Source organism: Agelaius tricolor, unplaced genomic scaffold, assembly GCF_023055355.1.
Source record: "Agelaius tricolor isolate 1412-34295 unplaced genomic scaffold, bAgeTri1.0.p SCAF_1, whole genome shotgun sequence".
NCBI lineage: Eukaryota > Metazoa > Chordata > Aves > Passeriformes > Icteridae > Agelaius > Agelaius tricolor.
Genome location: NW_027269261.1, coordinates 11454179 through 11475182, shown reverse-complemented (window position 1 = coordinate 11475182; position 21004 = coordinate 11454179). Strand labels below are relative to the sequence as shown.

General features: G+C 37.3%; 1 protein-coding gene across 29 annotated transcripts in view; it reads right to left on the bottom strand.

Annotated features, from left to right (window-relative positions):
- Positions 1-21004, bottom strand: part of NRXN1 (neurexin 1) — a 679845-nt gene that overhangs the window by 447451 nt on the left and 211390 nt on the right. For all 29 annotated transcript variants that reach the window (XM_071422858.1, XM_071422867.1, XM_071423014.1 and 26 more), the window contains one exon: positions 935-1236. In XM_071422858.1, the coding sequence (XP_071278959.1) occupies positions 935-1236 (302 nt within the window). The remainder of the gene's footprint in view (positions 1-934; positions 1237-21004) is intronic.

The following is a 21004-nucleotide window of genomic DNA, read 5'->3' as shown; positions in this document are numbered from 1 at the left end:
CTTTTTTTTAATAAAATACCACAATATAATTCTAGGTCCAATTCAGTTCATTATTACAAAGAAATTACCAACTAAAAATATAATAGCTAAACCATTTTAAAAGAAAAGGGAAAGAAGAGATTAGATGAATTAGTTAACAGCTCCAGAAGACAGAGCTGTTTTAATAAAGGGAAACGAAAGATTCCAATCAAGCTGCAACTGTTTAGAGAAACAACAAATATATTAATGATATTACTTAAGACAGACATTTAGGGCAGAAAAATATAGCACTTCACAAAATTACATGATACTACCAATAAAATACTTTAGCACATTAGTATACATAACAGTTTTGAGCCACATACGTGCATATATTGTACACTTAGCACATACAGTATACACACATACATGGTGTTGTCTTTACCCTCATTCCCCCCACCACAACCTCAAATTTGACTGTTGAACTGCAAATCCCCTAGCACACCACCAAGAGTAAGCATGCAATGTCCTAGATATTTTTTACTGCTACTCTAAAGTTCAACGTGGCATGACATGCAGGATGCCTCCACACAGTGCATAAACTTTATCTGATAGCAAATTTACTGCCCACTTCGCAAAGAGGAAAAGATATTAAACCTTTCTTTTCATTAAAGAGTTGCAATTCAGAAAGTTGTTGGCCTTGACTAATGCAAGGCTGCAAGGGCAGACAGTTGCACTGTAGAAACATTGGGTGATATAACTCATGTCTTGAAAACCTCTCTCTGGTACTGTCTCAGACAGCTGCTTGCCCTACTACTTTCTAGATATGCCCCTGCTCAAGTGTGGCAGGAATATCCTTCCTTGTGCAAATAAAAAACTAACCAAATGCCTGCTAAACATCCAATATCAATTTCTCAAATCATCAAGCATTTACTCATAACAAAGTCAGTTATTCTTGTATCCATTGTACTGTTACCTGACGCAGATTCCTGGTTACTTTCACATCATGCCAGGCATTGTCATTAAATTTCCCATTCACAGGTTCCACCAGCGCTTCAAAGGCCCCTGAGCCCAAATTAATGACCAAGGAGACAGCTCCATTTTTCAGTGCAAGATTGACATAATCGGCCGATTTTCCTGTGTGAAGCATCAGTCCGTTCCTCTGCAGCGTTTTAAAGGACAGAGTTATTTCATCACTGCTGCTCTGTATGGGGTTCTGAGATAAATCATAGCAGAAGTACTCTGATCCCTTGAATGTCGCAATGTATTCTTCTTTTCCTGGCAAACAAAAGGAGAGAAACAAACAAATAAATCGCTGGCACTTAATTAAAGGCAGCTTGCATGAATTATTTTCATTGCTAATGTAACAGTATTAGTGTAAGCACTGTATCAAAAAATAATTCATTTAAAACACTTAAAATCCATGAAGGAAGGAGATAAATGAGATTTACCGTGAACATATTTTTAAACTATTTTCTAACAGAATTTTCATGCATACGATTAATCTTGGAAAATAAACTGCACCAGCAATTGTATTAATGCTATTTAAGCAATCTGATCTCAATCACATCTAAATATATAACATTCAGGTGCTCAGACCAAAGCATTTTTCTAAGTCAAAACACAGATCTTTTCCTTCCCAACTTTCCCTAAAATTATGACACCTCACAAAGAATCAGTAACCTAGATACTTCCAGTAGCTCTAAGTTTTTGAATAAACTAAAGCTACAAAGCATTCGTTTAGAAATCTACGTTAAAGCTTTATATAGCACTGTGCCAGACAGCAAGTTAAAATGAATCAGTAAATGAGCAGGTTTGTTTTTTTTTTTCCTGGGATGTACTTTTACTAGCTGGTAGGTGCCATACAGGTTATTTTTCTCAGTTTATCCTGAAGGTGAAACACAAATAGCTGAGCTTTCAATCTCAGAAAGGCAAATATAACATATATGGAGATTACATTTCTCCTAAAATCTTACACACTTAAACATGTACACAGACCTTACACTAGAGGTGTAAGGAGTTTAAAGCTATAAAAAAGCCAAAAATTATCTGTTTAGAGGTGTATGGAGTTAGAGCTATGTCGCAAACATCTTTCATGAAAAATCCTTTCTTAGGATTTTTCCTTGTGAGAAGCTGCAGTTTCAGGAACCAAAGTAAACAATGGTTATCTGCTGCTGTGGAATGCAACAGGTAGACCTGGGATTGGTCTCCTGTGGATGTTTGGATTTCCTGACCACTCATGGCAGAGCTGGCTCTTGCTCTGTCTGAGACACAGATCTTTGTTATTCATTCCTTTTCTATTCTTAGCTTAGCTAGCTTCTGAAGAAACCTTTTCCTTTCTATTTCTTTTTAGTATAGTCTTAATGTAACATATATCATAAAATAATAAATCAAGCCTTCTGATCATAGAGTCAACATTCTCATCTCTTCTTCATCCTGAAAACCCTTGTGACCACGGTCACAGAGCTATAAAAAGGCAAAAATTTTCAGTTTTGTTAATAATAAATTAGTAAAATCCCAATGAAAACCTGCAGGTTTTATGAAGTATAAGAATGAAGGTGTGAAAACCTGAGGATATCAAATTTCATCCTTCTTGGGAATAAAAATCTCCAGGACAGAGCCGCACACAAGTGTGATACCATCACAACAAACCCAAACCAGATGCATAAATGTATAGATCAATGGAATAACAGTGTGAATATAAGAGACCAGTGCATGACAGAACATGCAAGAAACAGGTGTGAGGACAAGTTTTTTGAGAGGTCCTTGCATCTATTTGTCTTCTGTTGTAGCCTATACACTAACTTTGATCCTGGATATTCAAAATGCTTCTCCCTAGGTAACAGAGTAAATTCAGAGACTGCTGCAAAATACATCAGATAAGGCACCAGACAATGATTGCATTTTGCTTTTACTTTGCTTTGCAATAAGAACATTGGGAATTAGTAGTCTATTTACTTGAAGTGCTTTCTCTCAGATTTGATGAAGAATTCTTGGTGGGTTTCTGGTGTTTTTTTTTTTGTTTGTTTGTGGTGGGTTTTTTTTGGCATTAGCCAAATCATACTAGAATACAATGCAAGAAACCCAAAAGGACTATATCAATTATGCTCTCCTTACAGCCCAAAGCAAGATTCAGTTATACAGTAACGCATCCTGGACCCTCACACGTTTCAGTAGTGAGCACTTTGGCTCCTGCTGCATAAAGGATGCACAAACAATGCATTTTCTGGGGTTTCAATACACTCAAAGAAGCAGCCTGCATGTCATCTAATGAATATTTAATGAAAGCATAAAATGCTCAAGCACAAATTTATTTGCTATGGGTGCTTGCTGCACAGGCATATTAAAGCAGCATCAAGACCTACAATGGAGAGATGATAAAACAGATGCAGCAACCTGGCATTTGTAGTTTTGTCCCAGGTATTTAATGACTGTACCACAAAAAAAATGAAGCACATAAATGAATCAACATGAAAAAGATTTGTGTACACATATTATGCACTGCAAACTGCTTCTGAGCATTCAGACATAAAAATGTATGGAACTTAAGTACATGCCAGGCCCTTTGGAAATAAATTATTCCTAAACAAGGACTTGAAAAAAATCAAGCAATTAATCCAAGAAAAAACTTTAGTAATTCTTCAAGCAATACCCCTGCAATACCCACTGTTAATTTTTGAATCCCCTCTCATTCCTTTCAGCTTCAAAATATAGTCCATGATACTCAATATCATGAAATTTAAAAAATTGAGCAAATTACTTTTATTTGCATTATTTAATTACACAATTATTTGATTTACATCAAACTAGCATTCACTTGTTTAAAAACTAAATTTCACTTGAAAACAACAAAAAAAATAAAATTGAGCTTAGCATTTTACTTCAGAAGAAACATTTTGGTGAAAAAACATTTTAGTGAACACTGGATAAAGACACTAACTGCATGCCTTTTCTACCAAACTATCTTTTCTGCTCACCTGACAAACCAAAAATACCCATTATTTGCTATTTTTATGCTGTTTCCATGCCATGAATTCAATCATCTTCTATGGCAATATTCTAGTTTAGCCAAACTGCAAATATTACATAATATTTGAAGCACGGGAGAGAATACCAATAAAATACCTCCACATTTCTCCAATCTCCAGACTAATTGACTCCTCACAAAAAATTAAACTTCCCTCTTATGCTCATTTGGATGAAACCTCAGGCATATTTGCCCTCAACCATTGGAGTTGCAGTGGCCAATCATTTCCTAAATAATTGAACAATTGATGTTTAGGAAATGATTGGCCACTGCAACTCCAAATCTGCCTTGCCATGCTTAGCTCTGAAATGGGAAGACAGGAGGTAAAACGCCCAGGGGTTTGCCACAGGCCAGCAAAGATTCAGGAAAACCAAGAGGAAATCAGCTTGCAAATCTTTTTTTGTGCTTTGTCACTGAAAACCAGACTTTTTAGCATGCTGGGCAGAAGGCACGTAAGTCAAAATGTTTCAGCACAGGACAGAAAAGCCAACTAAACAACATGGGTAATCACCACTGTATCAACTTCTTAATTTCAAAAAAGATGTGCTATTTTACTCTTGATAGGAATGTATGTATTTAGAATGGCCATTAAAAAATATCCATAAACATTCAAATGTTTTACTTAAAAAAAAACCCCACTCAATCTGTTGCTACATTTTATACCACAAATTTTGTTGATCCTTTAAGCAAATTAAGAACAGGCTTCATTAAAAACCAGTTGTGTAAACTGCTGGTTGTTTGTTTATTTTTTCAAATTATCACTTAATGACACTTAGAGAAACCATTAAAAATGCATAGCAGTCATTCTAGCCAGTATGAAGTGTCACACTTCATTTAATGATTAAAATGTAATTACCTGCATAGAAAAGCACAAGATAATATGAACACCATAAAGGAGTTTAACATGGTTTTATTCTGAATTTTGAGTACTGTAAGATGTAGTATATTATGGCAGTGAAAGTCCAGGAGATGTGCAAATATAGAATGGCACAATTTGTTTGTGTCACAGAAAGGACTCAAACAAGAGAAGCACTCTCATATTAAAGCACCTGTTGCTGCAGGAAGGGTTTGTTTCTTTGCCCCACTGAAGTCAACAACAGTTTTATTATTCAAATCTTTGGAAGTTCATTGAACTTCCAGTCTGATAAACATGGAAGCAATAGTTCCATGAGCCTGAGCAGATTTTACGGTCCTACATAAGCACTATGCTAAGCTTTATAGCACATCCACCCATCCCACCTGCACTATTACATCATAAACTAGGTCTGGCTGCATCCATAATAATTTCATCATGTGTGCATGCTTGATTTAAATTACATACATAGGATTAGATGCTTTGATCTTAATAGGTAGTAACAATAATGAAACCATAGACAAGAGAAATAAAATTGAAGCAAGAGTAAATCAAATCTGTTTATTCATAGCTGCAATGTTCCTTTGCATACGAAGGACCCAAAAGTTTATTACCTAAACCTTAACAACCCATGTGACAATGCCTATGTTGTCACATAGGTTGTTGGGGTTTAGCTAATAAACTTTTGTTTATGTGTTACACAACAAAACCTGGTAGAGTGCTGTCAATTTATCTGTCTGCCAAAATAATTACTGTGAAAGAGAAAATAAGCTGACACCAGAGATACTCTACTTCTAAGAACCAAGTTACTTCTATACAATCTTCAAAACATTAAATGTGTTCTGAATAAATAAATTATACCAAACCAGAGTCTAGTATGTTCCCAGATGTACTGTTCAGTGCTCCATTTCACAACAATTTACAATTCAAACATTTATCTGCTACACCATCAACTTATAAAGTCTTTCTGAAAAAGTAATGCAACTTTGGAAAACTACACTAAAAGAGCACGTAGACAAAACCATTAACAAGAATGACTGATACAATAAAACCAGACAGCCTGAACTGCTACTTCTGTGGAAACTTTTCAGTAATAGCAGACTAATGGCTTGCTAGTCCATACAAAGGGAATACTCTCCACCTGAGGTGTGCTCTCTAGAACCTGAAATGGTTTCAGGATGCATGATGCACAAGGTTTCTCAGCACACTGCTCTTTTAGGAAGCCAGCCTTTACCTTTCCATTGATACATCACTCACTGGATCTTAAGATGAAAAATTACAAAGACTATAAAGTAGTTCTCTATATGTTATACTGAATTTGACCGTTTTGTTTCCCAATCACATAAGGATGACCAGATTGCATCTAGAAATCAAACACAGGCACTCAAAGAAGGAACCAAAAAAATTCTGTCTAATTAAGAAAATTAAGACTTTAGTATGAAACCAACAAAAATGATGGAATTATGATAAAGCCTAAGAAATTTATTCTGAGATAATGCAGAGGGTCTGCTTTATCAGTTAGGTTAATTTTTACAAGTACTGCTGTTGTTCTACACTAGCAGTTTTCTGTTCCTATCTCTTGTAAATAACTTTTTTTAACAGAAGAATCTTCCATGCTTTCTTTCATTTCTCACAATCTTTTTCATTCCCTTCCCAGAAACTATATACTCCTTGCCCTCTGAACAAGTCTCCACAGAAGATTCCAAGAACGCAATTTGGAGAAAAAAAATCTGATTCATGATTCCAAATACACAGCTGGGAAATATCTACATGCTTATTTCCTATTTTTATGCTCCCTTCCCTCTCCAGTAAGTACAGATTTCTGTGTCCCTTCCCCTTGTGAGGGAATAATTTCATTATGAGGTAGTCATGACCAGCCTAACACGAGAACAAAACTGGAGAAGTTATTTAAGACCATAAGCAATTTATTCTGAAGGACTGAGGAATTACTTCTCAAGGGCTCCTTATTATTGTTTCAAATTATCCTTTTGCCAAAAAAAAAAAAAAAAAAAAAAAAGGCTGTAGAAATGTCTATTCATTCCACAGATTCAGGGATCTGGTGAACCAATCCAAGCCTGAGGCAGAAAATGTTCCACTCAAAACCATGACAAAGAAAGACTTTGCGTGGTGGTTTGACAGGAAATGTGTTTTTTGGGATGCTGTGTTTTGGGCTAATGGATATTCAGATTTTAATACTGGCATCTAACCTGGCCATTAGGACATGGATCCGTGTCTGAGAACACGGGGTCAAAAGCAGAGCTCTCCCCTGGGAGGGTCCTTTTGGGTTTTTTTCCGGCGGGAAAGAGTTCGGGTCTCTCCCCCAGCCCAGCTGCTGGCTGGGCAGGGGGAGGGGAAAAGCCATGTGGCCGGGAGAGGTAGGCCTGAGCCCGGGGGTGGAAGGGTGGAAGAGAGAGAGAGAGAGACACCGGGAGCCATCGGGCAGCCCCCCCTGAGAGAGAGAGCGAGAGAGAGAGAGAGACAGAGAGAGAGAGAGACTGTAACCTTGAGACTGGATAAACATGGGCCTGTGCCGGCAGCACGGCTGGGACGGAGAAGAGGGGGGGGTGCAGCCGGCTGCTTGTAGGAGCTTTTAACCACTTCTCGGAGAATGAGAACTTTACAGAACATTGACCTCTCCTAGAAGATAGAGTGGAAGATGAGGAAGGAAATGTGCAAGTGTGAGAGAGGTCTGGGCGAGTGAGAAATAGTGGAATAGAGAAGAATCCTAGTGGGAAGAGATGATGGAGTGGCTTTTGCTGGACTCTTTTTGTACAGCCATGGACAGAACCATGTTCCTTGTGATACAGAGACTGCATCTAGGGGGAGGCAATGCCTCAGAGCCAAGAGGGTTCAGTGTTGATGCCCCTCGGCCCCAGGGGGTGAAAATATATGGGGGGGACAGGTGTCCCAAAGGAGAGATTGTGGGGACAGGTGTCCCAAAGGAGAGACTGTGCCTTTTTGGATCGGGACAGAGCATCCTTAAAAGACAACCCTAGAAGCAGCTCTGGTCCGTGTGCAGTGGTGAGAGCACTCGACATGAAAGGAAGAGGTCACGACGGCAGATGTACTCCGGGCAGTGCCACGAGTGACACGGAAACACACGAGGCTTCAGCTGTGTTTCCTGGGGAAGCCCATGGTACAAGAAGGACTCCTCTCCTCTTGAGGAACTGAGGATAGATTGTCTGAAGGGTGGTGCTGGACCAAGAGTTGGTGATTTGAGGAATAGATGTATTGTGTTGGGAATTTGGTGGGGGGAGGAGGAAATGTATTTGTTACGTTTTCATTTTCCCTGTGTGTGTGTTCCTTTTCATCCATAGTTGTAGTGTAGTTAATAAAGTTTTGTTTTCTTTCTTCTCTAAGTAGGAGCCTGCTTTGCTTATTCCTGGTCACATCTCGCAGCAGAAACCAGGGAGAAGGTATCTTCATGGGGGCACTGGCATTGTGCCAGTGTCGAACCATGACACTTTGGTTAGTTGTTATAACCAAGTGCTTTGGACTTCCATAATCCCTGTTCCAGGAATGTACTATCAGAACATGGTTTATCTCAAACACTGCACCTGTGATCCTGGGCACCAAAGCCTGCACTACTGGTGTCCAACATAAAGCCAGTATCCATTGCAGTAAAATGAGGTGCACAGAAAAGGTCTATCAGCTGAGAAAAATTTAACAGCATTTAACTGATATTTAACTGATACAAAGTCAGGTACAATATCATGCAAAGAAACTTGAGCAAGTTTTCCAGCTCCTGTTTTGTTTCACACACAATCATTAAATCAGTAGCCAGTCACAAGAAGCATGAACCTCTGATCCCTTCCCACCATCTCAGATTCGAATAAAATTATGATAGTTGCTACTCATGATAAATGACTTGCAGGGAACACTAGATAAGTGATAAATTACTCCATTTTGCTAAACAGCCATTTAAATTCATAACTAAAATGGCTGCACCATGCAATTTCCTCACTAATTTTCATGTCCTTTTATTTAATCACACAGAGTAGGCGCTTCAAAAGCACATTTGCAATTGGGGAGGGAGAGGAAAGGAAGCATGAGTTTTTAGGAATGGTGCCATCTTAGTGTACATTTAATACTAAATTGCTAGAAGGTGAAAATAAGAGAATCTTCTTCTAATCAGCATTTGCATCATTAATAAGGCAGATTACATTATCCTGTACTTAACAATGTAGTGATAATGTGTCAAAAAATTACTCAAAACACCAAAGTTTGAAATTGTGATTTTAAAGGCATTCTTGTTAAATTAAGGATAAACTGCAAAATACCAAATACTCTCACATCACTTCTACATTCACAAGAGAAACTACTTTTAGTCAACCTTACTGTTGCCTTAAAACTCACTTATGAATTTTGGTAAGAAGTTGGAGAACCAGAGCAGAAATAAACCAATAAATAAATATGGGTTCCAGTTTCTGCAGCAAGCTAAAAACTATGCTGGGCAACTTTCCAAAGGCCTTTTCCAGGCCTCAAGGTTCCTAATGACTTTACAGCTAAACTGCAAAATGTAGATTTCTAGCTTTCAAAGGATCAGAACCACAAATTTTTCAGTATCAGGTTGCTTACACAACTGGTAGAAAAACTGATGTTATGATAGAAAAAAATACTGGTTTTAATTTTACTCCTCCTAAGTATATAACTTGTGCAAATGAGAGTTTTAGAATTAATGTTTTGAGCAAAAGACTGAGCAAAAAAACAAACAATTCTTGCAAAAATTGAAAGCAGTTTCTGTCCTAGAAAAAAAACCAACATTTTCTGTAGTGTTTCTTGGATGAAGCAGTAGCACCTTACTCCTTGCTGAGCATTCTCCAAATGAGTTGCATTTGTTTTTCATTGTCCTAAGCAAAAACGTAGAATAAGAGAACAAAAAATTGTTTTTACTTTGTTGGGGTTATATTTAAACACACATTTTAAATGAAATAACAAGGAAGAAAATAATCCCCAACTAACACATTTTATGTGTAGAAAGAGTTAATGAGTTAAATGATCTGATAAGGAGCAGTTTCAAAGCTAATAAGAAACTTCAGAGACATGAGCTGAATACCTCTCTTATGGCACCACACAGCACTAGAGGATTAGTGCAGCATGTCCTGGGGTTTAGATGCAATAAAAAACAACAAGCAATTTTCTAGTCCTAATTAACTCCTGTTAAAAGAAGCCCTTTGTAGCAATAAGCTTTCCAGAGATGCAGGGGGAATGCCACTGCAATGGTATTATGTACATGATGAGCCACTGCCATAAAACCAGTTTTGCACTTGTCTCAGAGGGGTGCTACAGGAATATGTAGCGTTTGACACAGTAAAAAGAGATCCAGCGTGGTTTTGAAAAAGGTGAAAGAAAACACCTTCCAGAGGGGACTGACAAAACCATCACTTGTTTTTTCCTGCCTCTGCCTAAGATTGTATCACTGAAGGAATATCTATATAAAAATATTTGGGAAAAGTCAGATCTCTATATTAGTCTTCAAAACACGTTTGGAAGAAGCTATTTATAACTCTTGATGCTCCTATAAACATGGAAATTCAATATGAAAGCAGTTATTTCATCACATCTTCCCGCCTGTTGAGGATAGTCTCATTTAAGCAAGGTTTTTCACATATAAAACAGAAAAATCTTTCCAAGTTACCAAGCACACAAAGAATACATTCTGTGAAAGGATCCTACAGCAACAAAAGGGATCTGAGAAGCTGAAGTCTCAGCTGAAGAAATCTGCTGTTCAAAATAACAAGCAGAGAGATGTGCTAATGGCCTGTTGCTACACTAGAAATATTTGATCTAAACAAGCCATCTAATATCTCTTTGCAACCCTGCCTCTTCAAATGATGTGAAAGGAATTACTATGTCAGCTACAAAGAGTAAAAGAAGTCTTTTTTATTGATTAGTTCTGGATAGAGAAGAAGCTCAAAACTTTTCAGACAGGCAGAGCGTTAGTCAAAAATTGTCTTTGAGCTTCATTATCTCAAAAATTGTCACATGGAGAATAATTGAGCCAAAACTATATGTTTTAACTTAAGGATGCATAAAAGAAGTAGTATCAGGATAAATATGCCTTCTTGTGATACATTTGATGTTTCTTTTGGTACTCCAGCATTACCTTCAGCCACCATCTGTACATAGGTGGCTGTACATCAATGCAACTTACATCAAGTTTTAAAGGACTAGTAGGACATAACAAATGAGCATTATTAAAAACTTAAGAGCAATAAGAAATTCAATATAGTCGTTTTGAAAACAGTTTTTTCTTCCAAAGAATGACAAAGGTAGAATTTTCACGTAGTGAGCAAAAGAATAGTGCCAATTTAAATTGGTTCGAATAAGTGATGTTGAATTCTAATGTCTGATAAATCTCATTAAAAATTCAGATAACCTTCCTCCAAATTGATTAATGAGCATTACAATGATTAATGATATTTTACCTTTATGAATGTAACTGATGGGCAAAGCACTAAGGACAAACATGTAATAGATCAGCACAGCATAGACATTTAGGGGATTGGGTTAGGAACAGAAAACATTCTGCTCTGGAAAGAAGAACCAACTATGTGTCCACAGTTAAAATAAATGTGCATTTTGAAATGGAAGCAAATTGAAAAAAATATTAGTTACTATTTGTATAACAGGGATTCTGGTCAAGGTCATGGCACTAAAAGCAGCTGAACTGTCTGTACTTTACAGAGGAAAACACCCACAGGTATTTACACAGAACTGCCACCACCTGCACATGTATAGGAAGAAACATTCAAAGGCAAATCCAGAATTAGGAAATGACTATTTAAAAATTCAGATGAAACACTCAAAAGGACTTCCCATCCCACAGAAAACCTTGATGGCTGAGATAGCACTGTTACCATCTCCTGAGGCTGTGACATATCTTCCTAGAAATGTTTAGAACCTATTACTTTCAGGTTCTTTGCTTTTGTTTCAATGCTGCCCTCAACTCTCTTCTTCTCTTTATCTTAGGTTTCTGAAGGAGAAAACCTTTCTTATTGCACTGCAATTCCTGCTGAGAGGCAAAAGGTTGGCTAAGCTGTATGCTGGCCAGTGTTCTCACTAATCAGCAGTCACTGGAAATCCCCAACCACATCTGAAGATCAGAATAAAACTAAATAGTAAAAAAATCACTCTATTTGTATTTTGTGTGCAGCAGTCAGATAAAAGAATATTTAAAAGTAGAGTGTTAAGTATAGGGGAAAAGGCAAACTGAATTCAAACTAATTTAACAAATTTTATTATGGAAAATACAGTAAAGATTAATGAAATCTACAGAAGTATGACAGATGATATTCTACACCAATGTATTGCAGCTATTTTTTTGTGTTTCTGGCACTATTGTTGGTTCTTAAATGAACACTCTCTTTCCAAGACAATAAAGAAAAAAGCAAAACTGCCATTATTTTGGTAGTGGTTTGACAGGATACAACTGTATTTTATACCCACTTCCACTCCAAATCAAAACTTAGGCAATAGTATTTCAGAGCATGGGAAATGTTGAGGAAAAAGCACTGTCCACATAAGCAAGAGCCTATTACTGAATATAACACCAGGGGTTTGTGTAAGTAACAACCAGAGATATTCAGGTGATTTTTTCACATGTGGCAGTCTCAAAATATGATTTATATGACCATAAAGACAATATGTAAGGTTTTTTTTGCTAATAATCACAGATAGTTATCAATGCAACTTACATCAAGTTTTAAAGGACTAGTAGGACATAACAAAGAGTTTTGAGAAAAAAGTGTTGCTGAAATAAGTCATTGCCACTACAAAGCCACTTGATGAAACAAACCCTCTTATGGACATTGCAATTCTGTAGTATGGAAAAGCTTAAACACACAGCAAGATATCAATGAAATATTAAAGCTCTGAAATCCATTTCCCATGCCTTTTTCCATGATTTTGTAAAGCTTACACCCCTAACATGATAAAGGAGGATACAGTTCAAAGAAATTTGATGGATACCTTCAAGTGTTTCAAGTAACAGCTGCTAGTTTTTAAACAAGAGAATTCTTGCTATCACTTCACAGAATCACAGCATAGTCAAGCTGGAAGGGATCACAGAGGGACATTTGGTCTGCTCTCCTTGCACAGGCAGGGTCATCCCACAGCACAAGGCACAAGATCGTGTCCAGACGGTTCTGGAATCTCTCCAGCAAGGGAGATTCCACACCTCCTCTGAGCAATCCATCCCAGTTCAGGTTTACCTGCACAGGGAAGTTCTTCCTCGTGTTCAGGTGGAACCTCTTGTGCATCGGTTCCTGCCCATTGCCTCTTTTCCTATTGAGTAGAGTCTGGTCCATCCTCTGACACCTCCCCTCTGAGACTTTGGAGGTTCCCTCTCAGTCCTCTCTCCTGGGGGCTGAACAGCCCCAGCTCCCTCAGCCTTTCCTCATAAGAGAGGTTCTCCAGACCCTTGACCACCTTAGTAGCCCCCACTGGACCTGCTCCAGGAGCTCCATGTCTCTCTCATCCTGAGGATCCCAGAACTGGGCACAGCACTCCAGATGTGCCTCACCAGGGCTGAGCAGAGGGGCAGGATCCCCTCCCTGACCTGCTGGCACTGCAGTTCCTAACGCAGCCCAGGACACCTTTGGCCTTCTGGGCCACAAGGACACGCTGCTGGCTCAGGGACAGCTTGATGTCCACCAGGAACCCCAGGTCCTCCTCCACAGCACTTCTTATTCTTCCTTTCAAGAATTACCAGGGCTTCAAGAAATACCAGATCTACTCTGATACCATTTTTTCTTTTCAATGAGACTTTCAAAAATTGATAAACAGGTTTCTTGGCCTGACCATAGATTTAAAACTATATGTGCACTGATTTCTTTTCAGCTACGAGTATATAAAAAGAGCTATGTCTAGACTTATATTTAAAGGACCATTTTAGGCATGTATTTTAAAAAAATATAAAAGATTTCTAACTCTCCCCAAGTCTTATCAAATCTGTGAAAATCCAAGAAAACTTCTGCAAGCAGTAAAATAATCTGTATTATATATGCTTTACATTTAGTTTTTTTTGAAGACTCCATTTTCTTTCTCCATTAATTCAGTATTACCTCCTTATTTTTTCAGAAGTCATAAGTCTTTGAAACTACTTGATAAGGAGGCCTCCCTGCTGAGATTACCAATAGTCTTTTTATAGAAGCCTGCAGGAACACTGTAAAAGCAAAAAAAAGATTAGCAGAGTATAAAAATAATTGGACTCTAGTGCTGTATTGATATTTTAGAGGAAAGATTTGCTGTCATGACTGGGCCAAGATATCTGCTGGTAAATTCCACTGAAGACAGCACATTTGCACCACTGGTACTTTATCCTGTTCTTTATGCAATAAATATGCCTAACAAGGTGAGATACTTGAGTGCCATTGACAATGTAACATATTTGCATCATTGCATGGATCTAACATAAAACTTAATTCATTTCTCAGGTAATGGAAGGGTTGGAAAAAAAGATGGAGATAGAGTGACACTGTCAGAGATACTGCCTCATTTTAGAAACATTAGATATTAAGGAGTAATTTCACCCCTCCAGGAACTCGTCTAAAATAACTGCTTAAAATACTTCAATATTTATTATTACTGCATAGGAACTTAGAATTATTTACAGCCTTCTGCCCTACAGATATGAAATAGAAACAAGTCTGTAATCATCCAAATAACACTTACAGAACAAAACATAACTGAAAAAATAATTTAACATATCTTACAAAGGATAATCAAAAGAGAAAAGTTGTGACACACTACTGACAAGCAGATTACATAAATTTCAGGTTTGGGTACTCTTCCTTTTTCAAGAATCTAATCTGCATTCAGGGTCTGAAGTTTCCTTACATTTCAAAGCACTAAGATTGTGTTCACCATAGCTGCTGGTAACTCCACTATGCTGTTGACTGGAGAAGGCAGGGAAAAAAGCAACGGAGCCTGTATCCCTCACCAAATGTTTTGGCAACTGACATTTTTTATCACACACTCGTCCATCTCCTAACCAATGAGAAAAAAAAAATGCAAGACTGTGTCAACAGCAGCAGGAACCACAGGCTGGCTCCTTCTGAACAACTTAAGCATGACTGCTGATCCCACACTAAAGCACACAGGAACCAGGAGCAAGGACTACAACCAGACTGACTGTTCACACACAAATACTGAGGCACAGAACAAATGCTATGGAAACCTCCAATGTAGCAAACTCCTCCCCTCAGAGCAAAAAAAAACCAAAAAACCAAACAAACCACAACAACAACAAAAAAATATACAAACCAAAAGCCCTCTATAGAATAAGTGAAAGTTTGCTTCAAATCAATTTGAACACAAATGCTCTCACCAGCAGCCTCCATTTCTTCTCTCCCACCTGTGCCTCATAGGTCTCCTGCCATTACCCATCAGCTGTTTGGATGCACAGCCCCAGAGGCTGGTGGGGCTTTGCATTTATTACATTAGGAAAATGGCCTTTGTGCAGTAGCCAGAGTGACAGGATCAATGCTTGCACTCTGAGTTACACAGGCTATTAATGCAACCTTCTTCTACAGCCCTACTGTTTTCTTTGTATTGCTGAATATAGTTTTGTTTTTCTAAAGTCCCTCTTCATTTTATAGCACCCTGAGAAAATAAGTAAAGCCCTTTATGCACAATACACAAGACATTTGATTCTGAACACATGCCATTACACTTCTAAAGCTATTTGATTACTACTCTGGATACTTCCAATTAATTAAAATTGAAGAGTTCTTGACAAAACACACTAGCATTCATCACAGAACCACCAGGTCAGTTATTATGTTCACAAAATAATTTAAACCTTTCTGAACTTTCAGGAAAGGGAATTACTGCCTCTGTGAAGAAATCATTCTGTAATCATATCTATTTCTCCCCAAGGCTCCTACACCTTATGGACTTCCCAAGGGTTTGTATTCAAAACTGATAGGAAGCTGTGTTTAAAGTACTTTAGAATCCTGTCCATCACTTCCATTTCTGAGGTAACATCATATCACAGTACTCAGATGAAATGATACAGATATAAATGGTTTAAAATTAAAGGTGAATGTGAATCATTAAGAATTTTTCTTAATTGTCATTAAATTAGAAATTTGCAGACTAGCAGTCCATTCTTTCTTAATTCACTTCTACCTGAGTTCATTTTCATTGGATTCCTAAACTGAAATTTAGAGGTAAAACACAATTTAACTGGAGGATAATTTGATTATTTTATTATTCAAGGATTATTTGTTTGTACTTTTGTCTGGGGCTATGGAGACAACATGCACACTGAAGCATTTCCATCTCATAAGCAAAAGCAGGCAGCATTCATCAGTCTGTTAGCCATGAAATTAGGAATGTTTCATGTATCCAAGGGCAGCTCCTGCAGCTCTTGTTTTTTCCCTACTCCCCCCATATTAAGTTAATAACCAACTTGCTATGCTGCCATACAAGAAACACAGACTAATTTAAGCAGCTTCAGGCTCCCTGTTTTTATTTTCTATCCTCATCTTCCAAGTTTTGGGGTTTTTTGTATAAGCACAATGAAAAGCTGAGCAGCAGCCTGCCCTGGTTCCTTAGAATAACAAAATACCAACAGAACTTTTCTTCACCCACCCTGTTGTGGGTCTTTTGTCAACTGAATACCTAACAAAGGAAATTAGTCATTAAATTACTAAATCCATTTTTCCCTGTATTAGCAAAGAGCTGCTTCAGAATAAAGGGAAACCGCAGCTAAAGATTCTATTAAAACTCAGGAATTCACCATGGATTTCCAAATTGGTTTCAAAACAAGCTGCCTCTTGACCCATTTCTGGTGGTGCAATAATCAGCATCCAGATATTTCTCCCTGGCTTAGTGAGGAGTGTCAGAACAAGACAACTTTTAATATTCCTTGGCTTGTCTCAAGACTCATAAAATGACATTAAATCTTCCTCTCAATGCCATTAATTTTTCAAGCCTAGAATTATGTTTGGAAAAGGACATTTTCCTTCTCTTAACACTCTACTAATTTTGTAGAGTAACTTTCAGATGATCTACAACATCCTGTGCTTACTCACTCCAGCGCAGCAGTTGTTTTTTCCTACAGGCACAGCTGACCACAGACAATGATCTATGAACCAAGCAAACCCCAAACCCTCAAGTGGGCAGATGCAGGATAATTCTGTGTTTTGGCTGCTCTACACCCACAGCTTTCTGCCATTAATTGAGCTGTAACTTGTGTAGTGACCCAATTTTTGCTGTACGTCTTATTGTCAGAACAAAACCAATTATGAACAGCTCCTAACGAAGTTAAATCTTTTTCACATTTTTCTTAAAACACCCTGCTTATTTCTGGTACACTTAAATTTAATTCAGTCTCTGTAGACCTCCCAATGCCTTGAATGTACACAGATGAAGGGAGAAAGATTAAACATTTTCTTACTGTGACCTACAACAATGTGCTGAAACTTTAATTATTATGTTAATTCAGGCATTGGGCCCAGTGGATTTATTATATCCCAGAAGCTAAATACAATCTACTCTGAAGAGAGATGTAGGCATTAGCTCCATCTAAGTATTTTGTGCACAAATATTTAGGCTGTGTAATAAAAAGCTACACATAAATTTTAAAATCTAATCCTAATTTTGGGGCTCTTTCCTCAAGTAGATGTCTAGCTCCTCACAAATTGTGGCTTCCTTGTAGCAACAAAAGCTTGTGTCTCAGTCAAACATTATCATCTCCAAATTCAAGGCTTTTGAAGCAAGACTGATACTTATTAGATTAAAAAAATTATATTATACTTTTTTAGACTACCATAATAGGATAACATTGGGGAAAAAAACCTTAATCAACAACTGTTTATCTACTGCAGGACAGGATGAGGTACATTCCACACTGTACTAGAACAAGAATACCCAATCCCAAAATAGTTCATTTGGAAAAAAGATGGCTTCCATAAGACAATATCAATCACTGAAAATTAAAGTTTGACCTTCTCCCTAACAGACAACACAGATGTTTCTGATCAGCGATCCCTCACATCAGTTTTGCATCACTCACCAAGGAAAAGCACCAACTAGTTTATTTTTTTAATTATCCCCCATCACAGCCAGTATTTTCTTCTTTTCCATTAGCAGCATGATTGGCAAAAATGAAACTCCTATTTTAAACAGTTTTGTAGAGGAAAAGAAATGTAGAGAACCTTTCTTTTGATGGGGTGAACCTGCCAGACATTGGTAAAACCACTGGAAGTTTGCTGACTACACAAACTGTTTTCAAGCAATGGAGCTGGAGGGAGCTCATCAAGTCTTATTTTTCATTGGTTTGCTACATCAGAGTATTTTCTATTATAGTATCACAAAAGCACCTGTGTTGTAATTAGAAGCAATCTGGCTTTCATCAAGAGAATATTAAAAAAATGTTTAATATAATAAAGGCAAGCTGGAATTAATGAAAGCTTTCAGGCTTTATACTACCAAGGCAGGGATTTTGTCCTGTGCTGGTTTTTGTTTACACATTTTAATTGCTTACCAACATATTTCCTTGATAACCATCACAAAGATAATTCCAAATTTCCAGATAGAAATCTTTTTGTTCCAAATAGTAAAAGAAAAAAGCTACAAAGGAATCCTCCTATCAATTTTTTCTCAAATTAATGTAAATAAAGATGCTTGATGTTAAAGAGCATGAATAGCTCAAGTATATCTTTGTATTATTTTTAAGCAATAAGAATAGTTGTTTCCTGCATTACATTAAACATTTTCCCACAACAAGATCCAATATTCAAGGGATTCCTACACATTTCTACTCTACTCAGGTGTTACACTTTCACTCATTCTTCACATGACAATAAGAAGCTTAATAAAGAGCACAGCTCTAGTAAAAACTTCATTATGTTTTGGGGTTTTTTTTCTTTAAATTCTCCAAGATCTGAGCTGGCTCACACTACAAAGAAAACATTTGAACTTTAACCAATTATATGAATGCAATCTAATTCCCATTTGTAAATATGTATACATATATAGTATTCCCTGGTTATGAACTTTAAGTTTCATTAATTTTTCAATAATTTAGTTCCTTCCTCTCCATTTCAGTAATTTTTTAGATACCTAAATAAAAAAACAAACCACCAAAGTATTCTAAAAAAGACTTTTTAAAATATACAAGCTCATTTGATAAACTATGTCCATTTTTTCTTCTTGCTCAAAAGCAAACACTACTTTTCTTGACAGTCAAAAAAAAGAATGTTTTTTCCCACAGCTAAAGAAAGTTCAAAGTTACCATGGTAACTGAACAAAAAGTCACTAAGGCCTTGCTACTAAAGGCCTTTATAGTATATAAAAAGTACATTCAGTTTGAGGTATTGGAAAAATCTTTTATACTTATTTTAAATACACAGAATGAGCAAACTCAGTGGTGATTATTGTGAAGTGTTAAAAGTCTTGGTTATTTTTTGCAGTAAGGTGCACCACTGAAAAGCTTGTTAATTAAAGGTCAACAACTCTAAATTGCATAAGAGAACACTGAAAAACCTGTTCTTGCATGAACCTTGCTGTACTAAATTTCCTCAGCTAAGTATTTTGTTGTCAGACAAAAGGACAATTTAAGCAAAGTATTCATTATACCTCAAATGAAGCAATTCATTTCTTACCTGAGTCTGACAACTTAATGCAGCAAGCTAGCAAAAAAAAACCATCTAAGCCATGAGGTGTGTGAGAAAATACAGCCCTGCTTTCACATTGTTGAGCACACCCCCATATATATATATATATATACACACACACATAAAAGCCCCACATATTTCTAATTTTATCTTCTAAGGTGTGCTGGAGTATTTGTACATTTCTATATTAAATATAGAAATGTACAAATATAGAAATTAAATATAACTGACTTAAAATAATTAATTGGATAACATGATGCTCATAGTTCTCAAAAGTCAGGTTCCAAACTTCCACTGGCCTTCCTAGGGATAGGGATTCCATCCTTCACATGGGGCTGTGCAATTCAGCATAACTGGTATTTCAATGAACTAAGTTCTTAACCATTCCCCATTGCTGATAAATTGTGTTATTCTACTCTGTTCAGGGCAGTTGTTGAGCAATTGAGTACCCTGAAAGGAAGACAGGCTGAAATTTGGTCAGGCACTTAAATTTATTCTGAGATTTACCCAGACCATCAACCAGCAAAGAAGGCATGAACAACTTTATTCTGCCCTTCACTACACACGCTTTTATTCCTGTGTCTTTCTACTAGTTGTATAAATAGTTCTTATTCATTTTCTGAGGTCTCACTACAGGATGCCAAAGTCTGCAAAGTCATTCAGGAAATTTCAATTATAAACAAGTAATTGGCTGAGAGAACAAAATCCCACACTGGTGTGCTTGCCACTGATTTCTTTAAAAGAGTAAAATCACATGTTTTTACTCTACATCCTATCAATCACTGCACTTCACATACAGCCCTTGTAAATTTACACCTTCTGTTAGGGTGGACACTAGAGCACTTCACAAATTAATTTAGGGCTGTATTTAAGACACATCTAGTATATTGTCACAAGCCTTTTATTGAAGGTGTACAGAGATGAAAGGATGCTTGAGGCAGCCTACACTTTCTAAAATCCATGGTGTTTTTGATCCTAGTTTCAAGATGTTTCAGACTTATACAGCAGTAGTGCCCAGTGTTTGCAGAATAGACACACCACACCTAAGCAAAAACTCCTGAAGTCTGCAGTTACTCATTCTGTGCCATGTCTTAAGTGTGTGCACACCAGCATAGAACTTAATTCAAAATATTAGTGCGGATTTATCTTCCTGTTGAACAGCAAGATGTGAAATACCAACTGCAAGGGCATTCCAGTCATATGAAAGTTGCAGCAAACCCTTGGCTATATAAAGGTTTGTATTTTGAAGATTCCAAGTCAAAGACTTATCCCTAAAATAATATCCCTTTCTATTCCCTAAAATAATACTTTTCTTACATTCAGGAACCATGTTAATTTAACTAGCACATCATGATGAAACCAACTACTCTGGGCTGAATCAGACAAGGTGTGGCCAGCAGGTTGAGGGAGGTAGTTCTGTCCTTCTGCCCCTCTACTCTGCCCTGTTGAGTAGGTCACTCCATGTGGAGTGATCCAGCCAGCTCTGAACCCTCAGCACAAGGATGTGGACCCTGTTGGAGGGGGTCCAGAAAAGAGCCA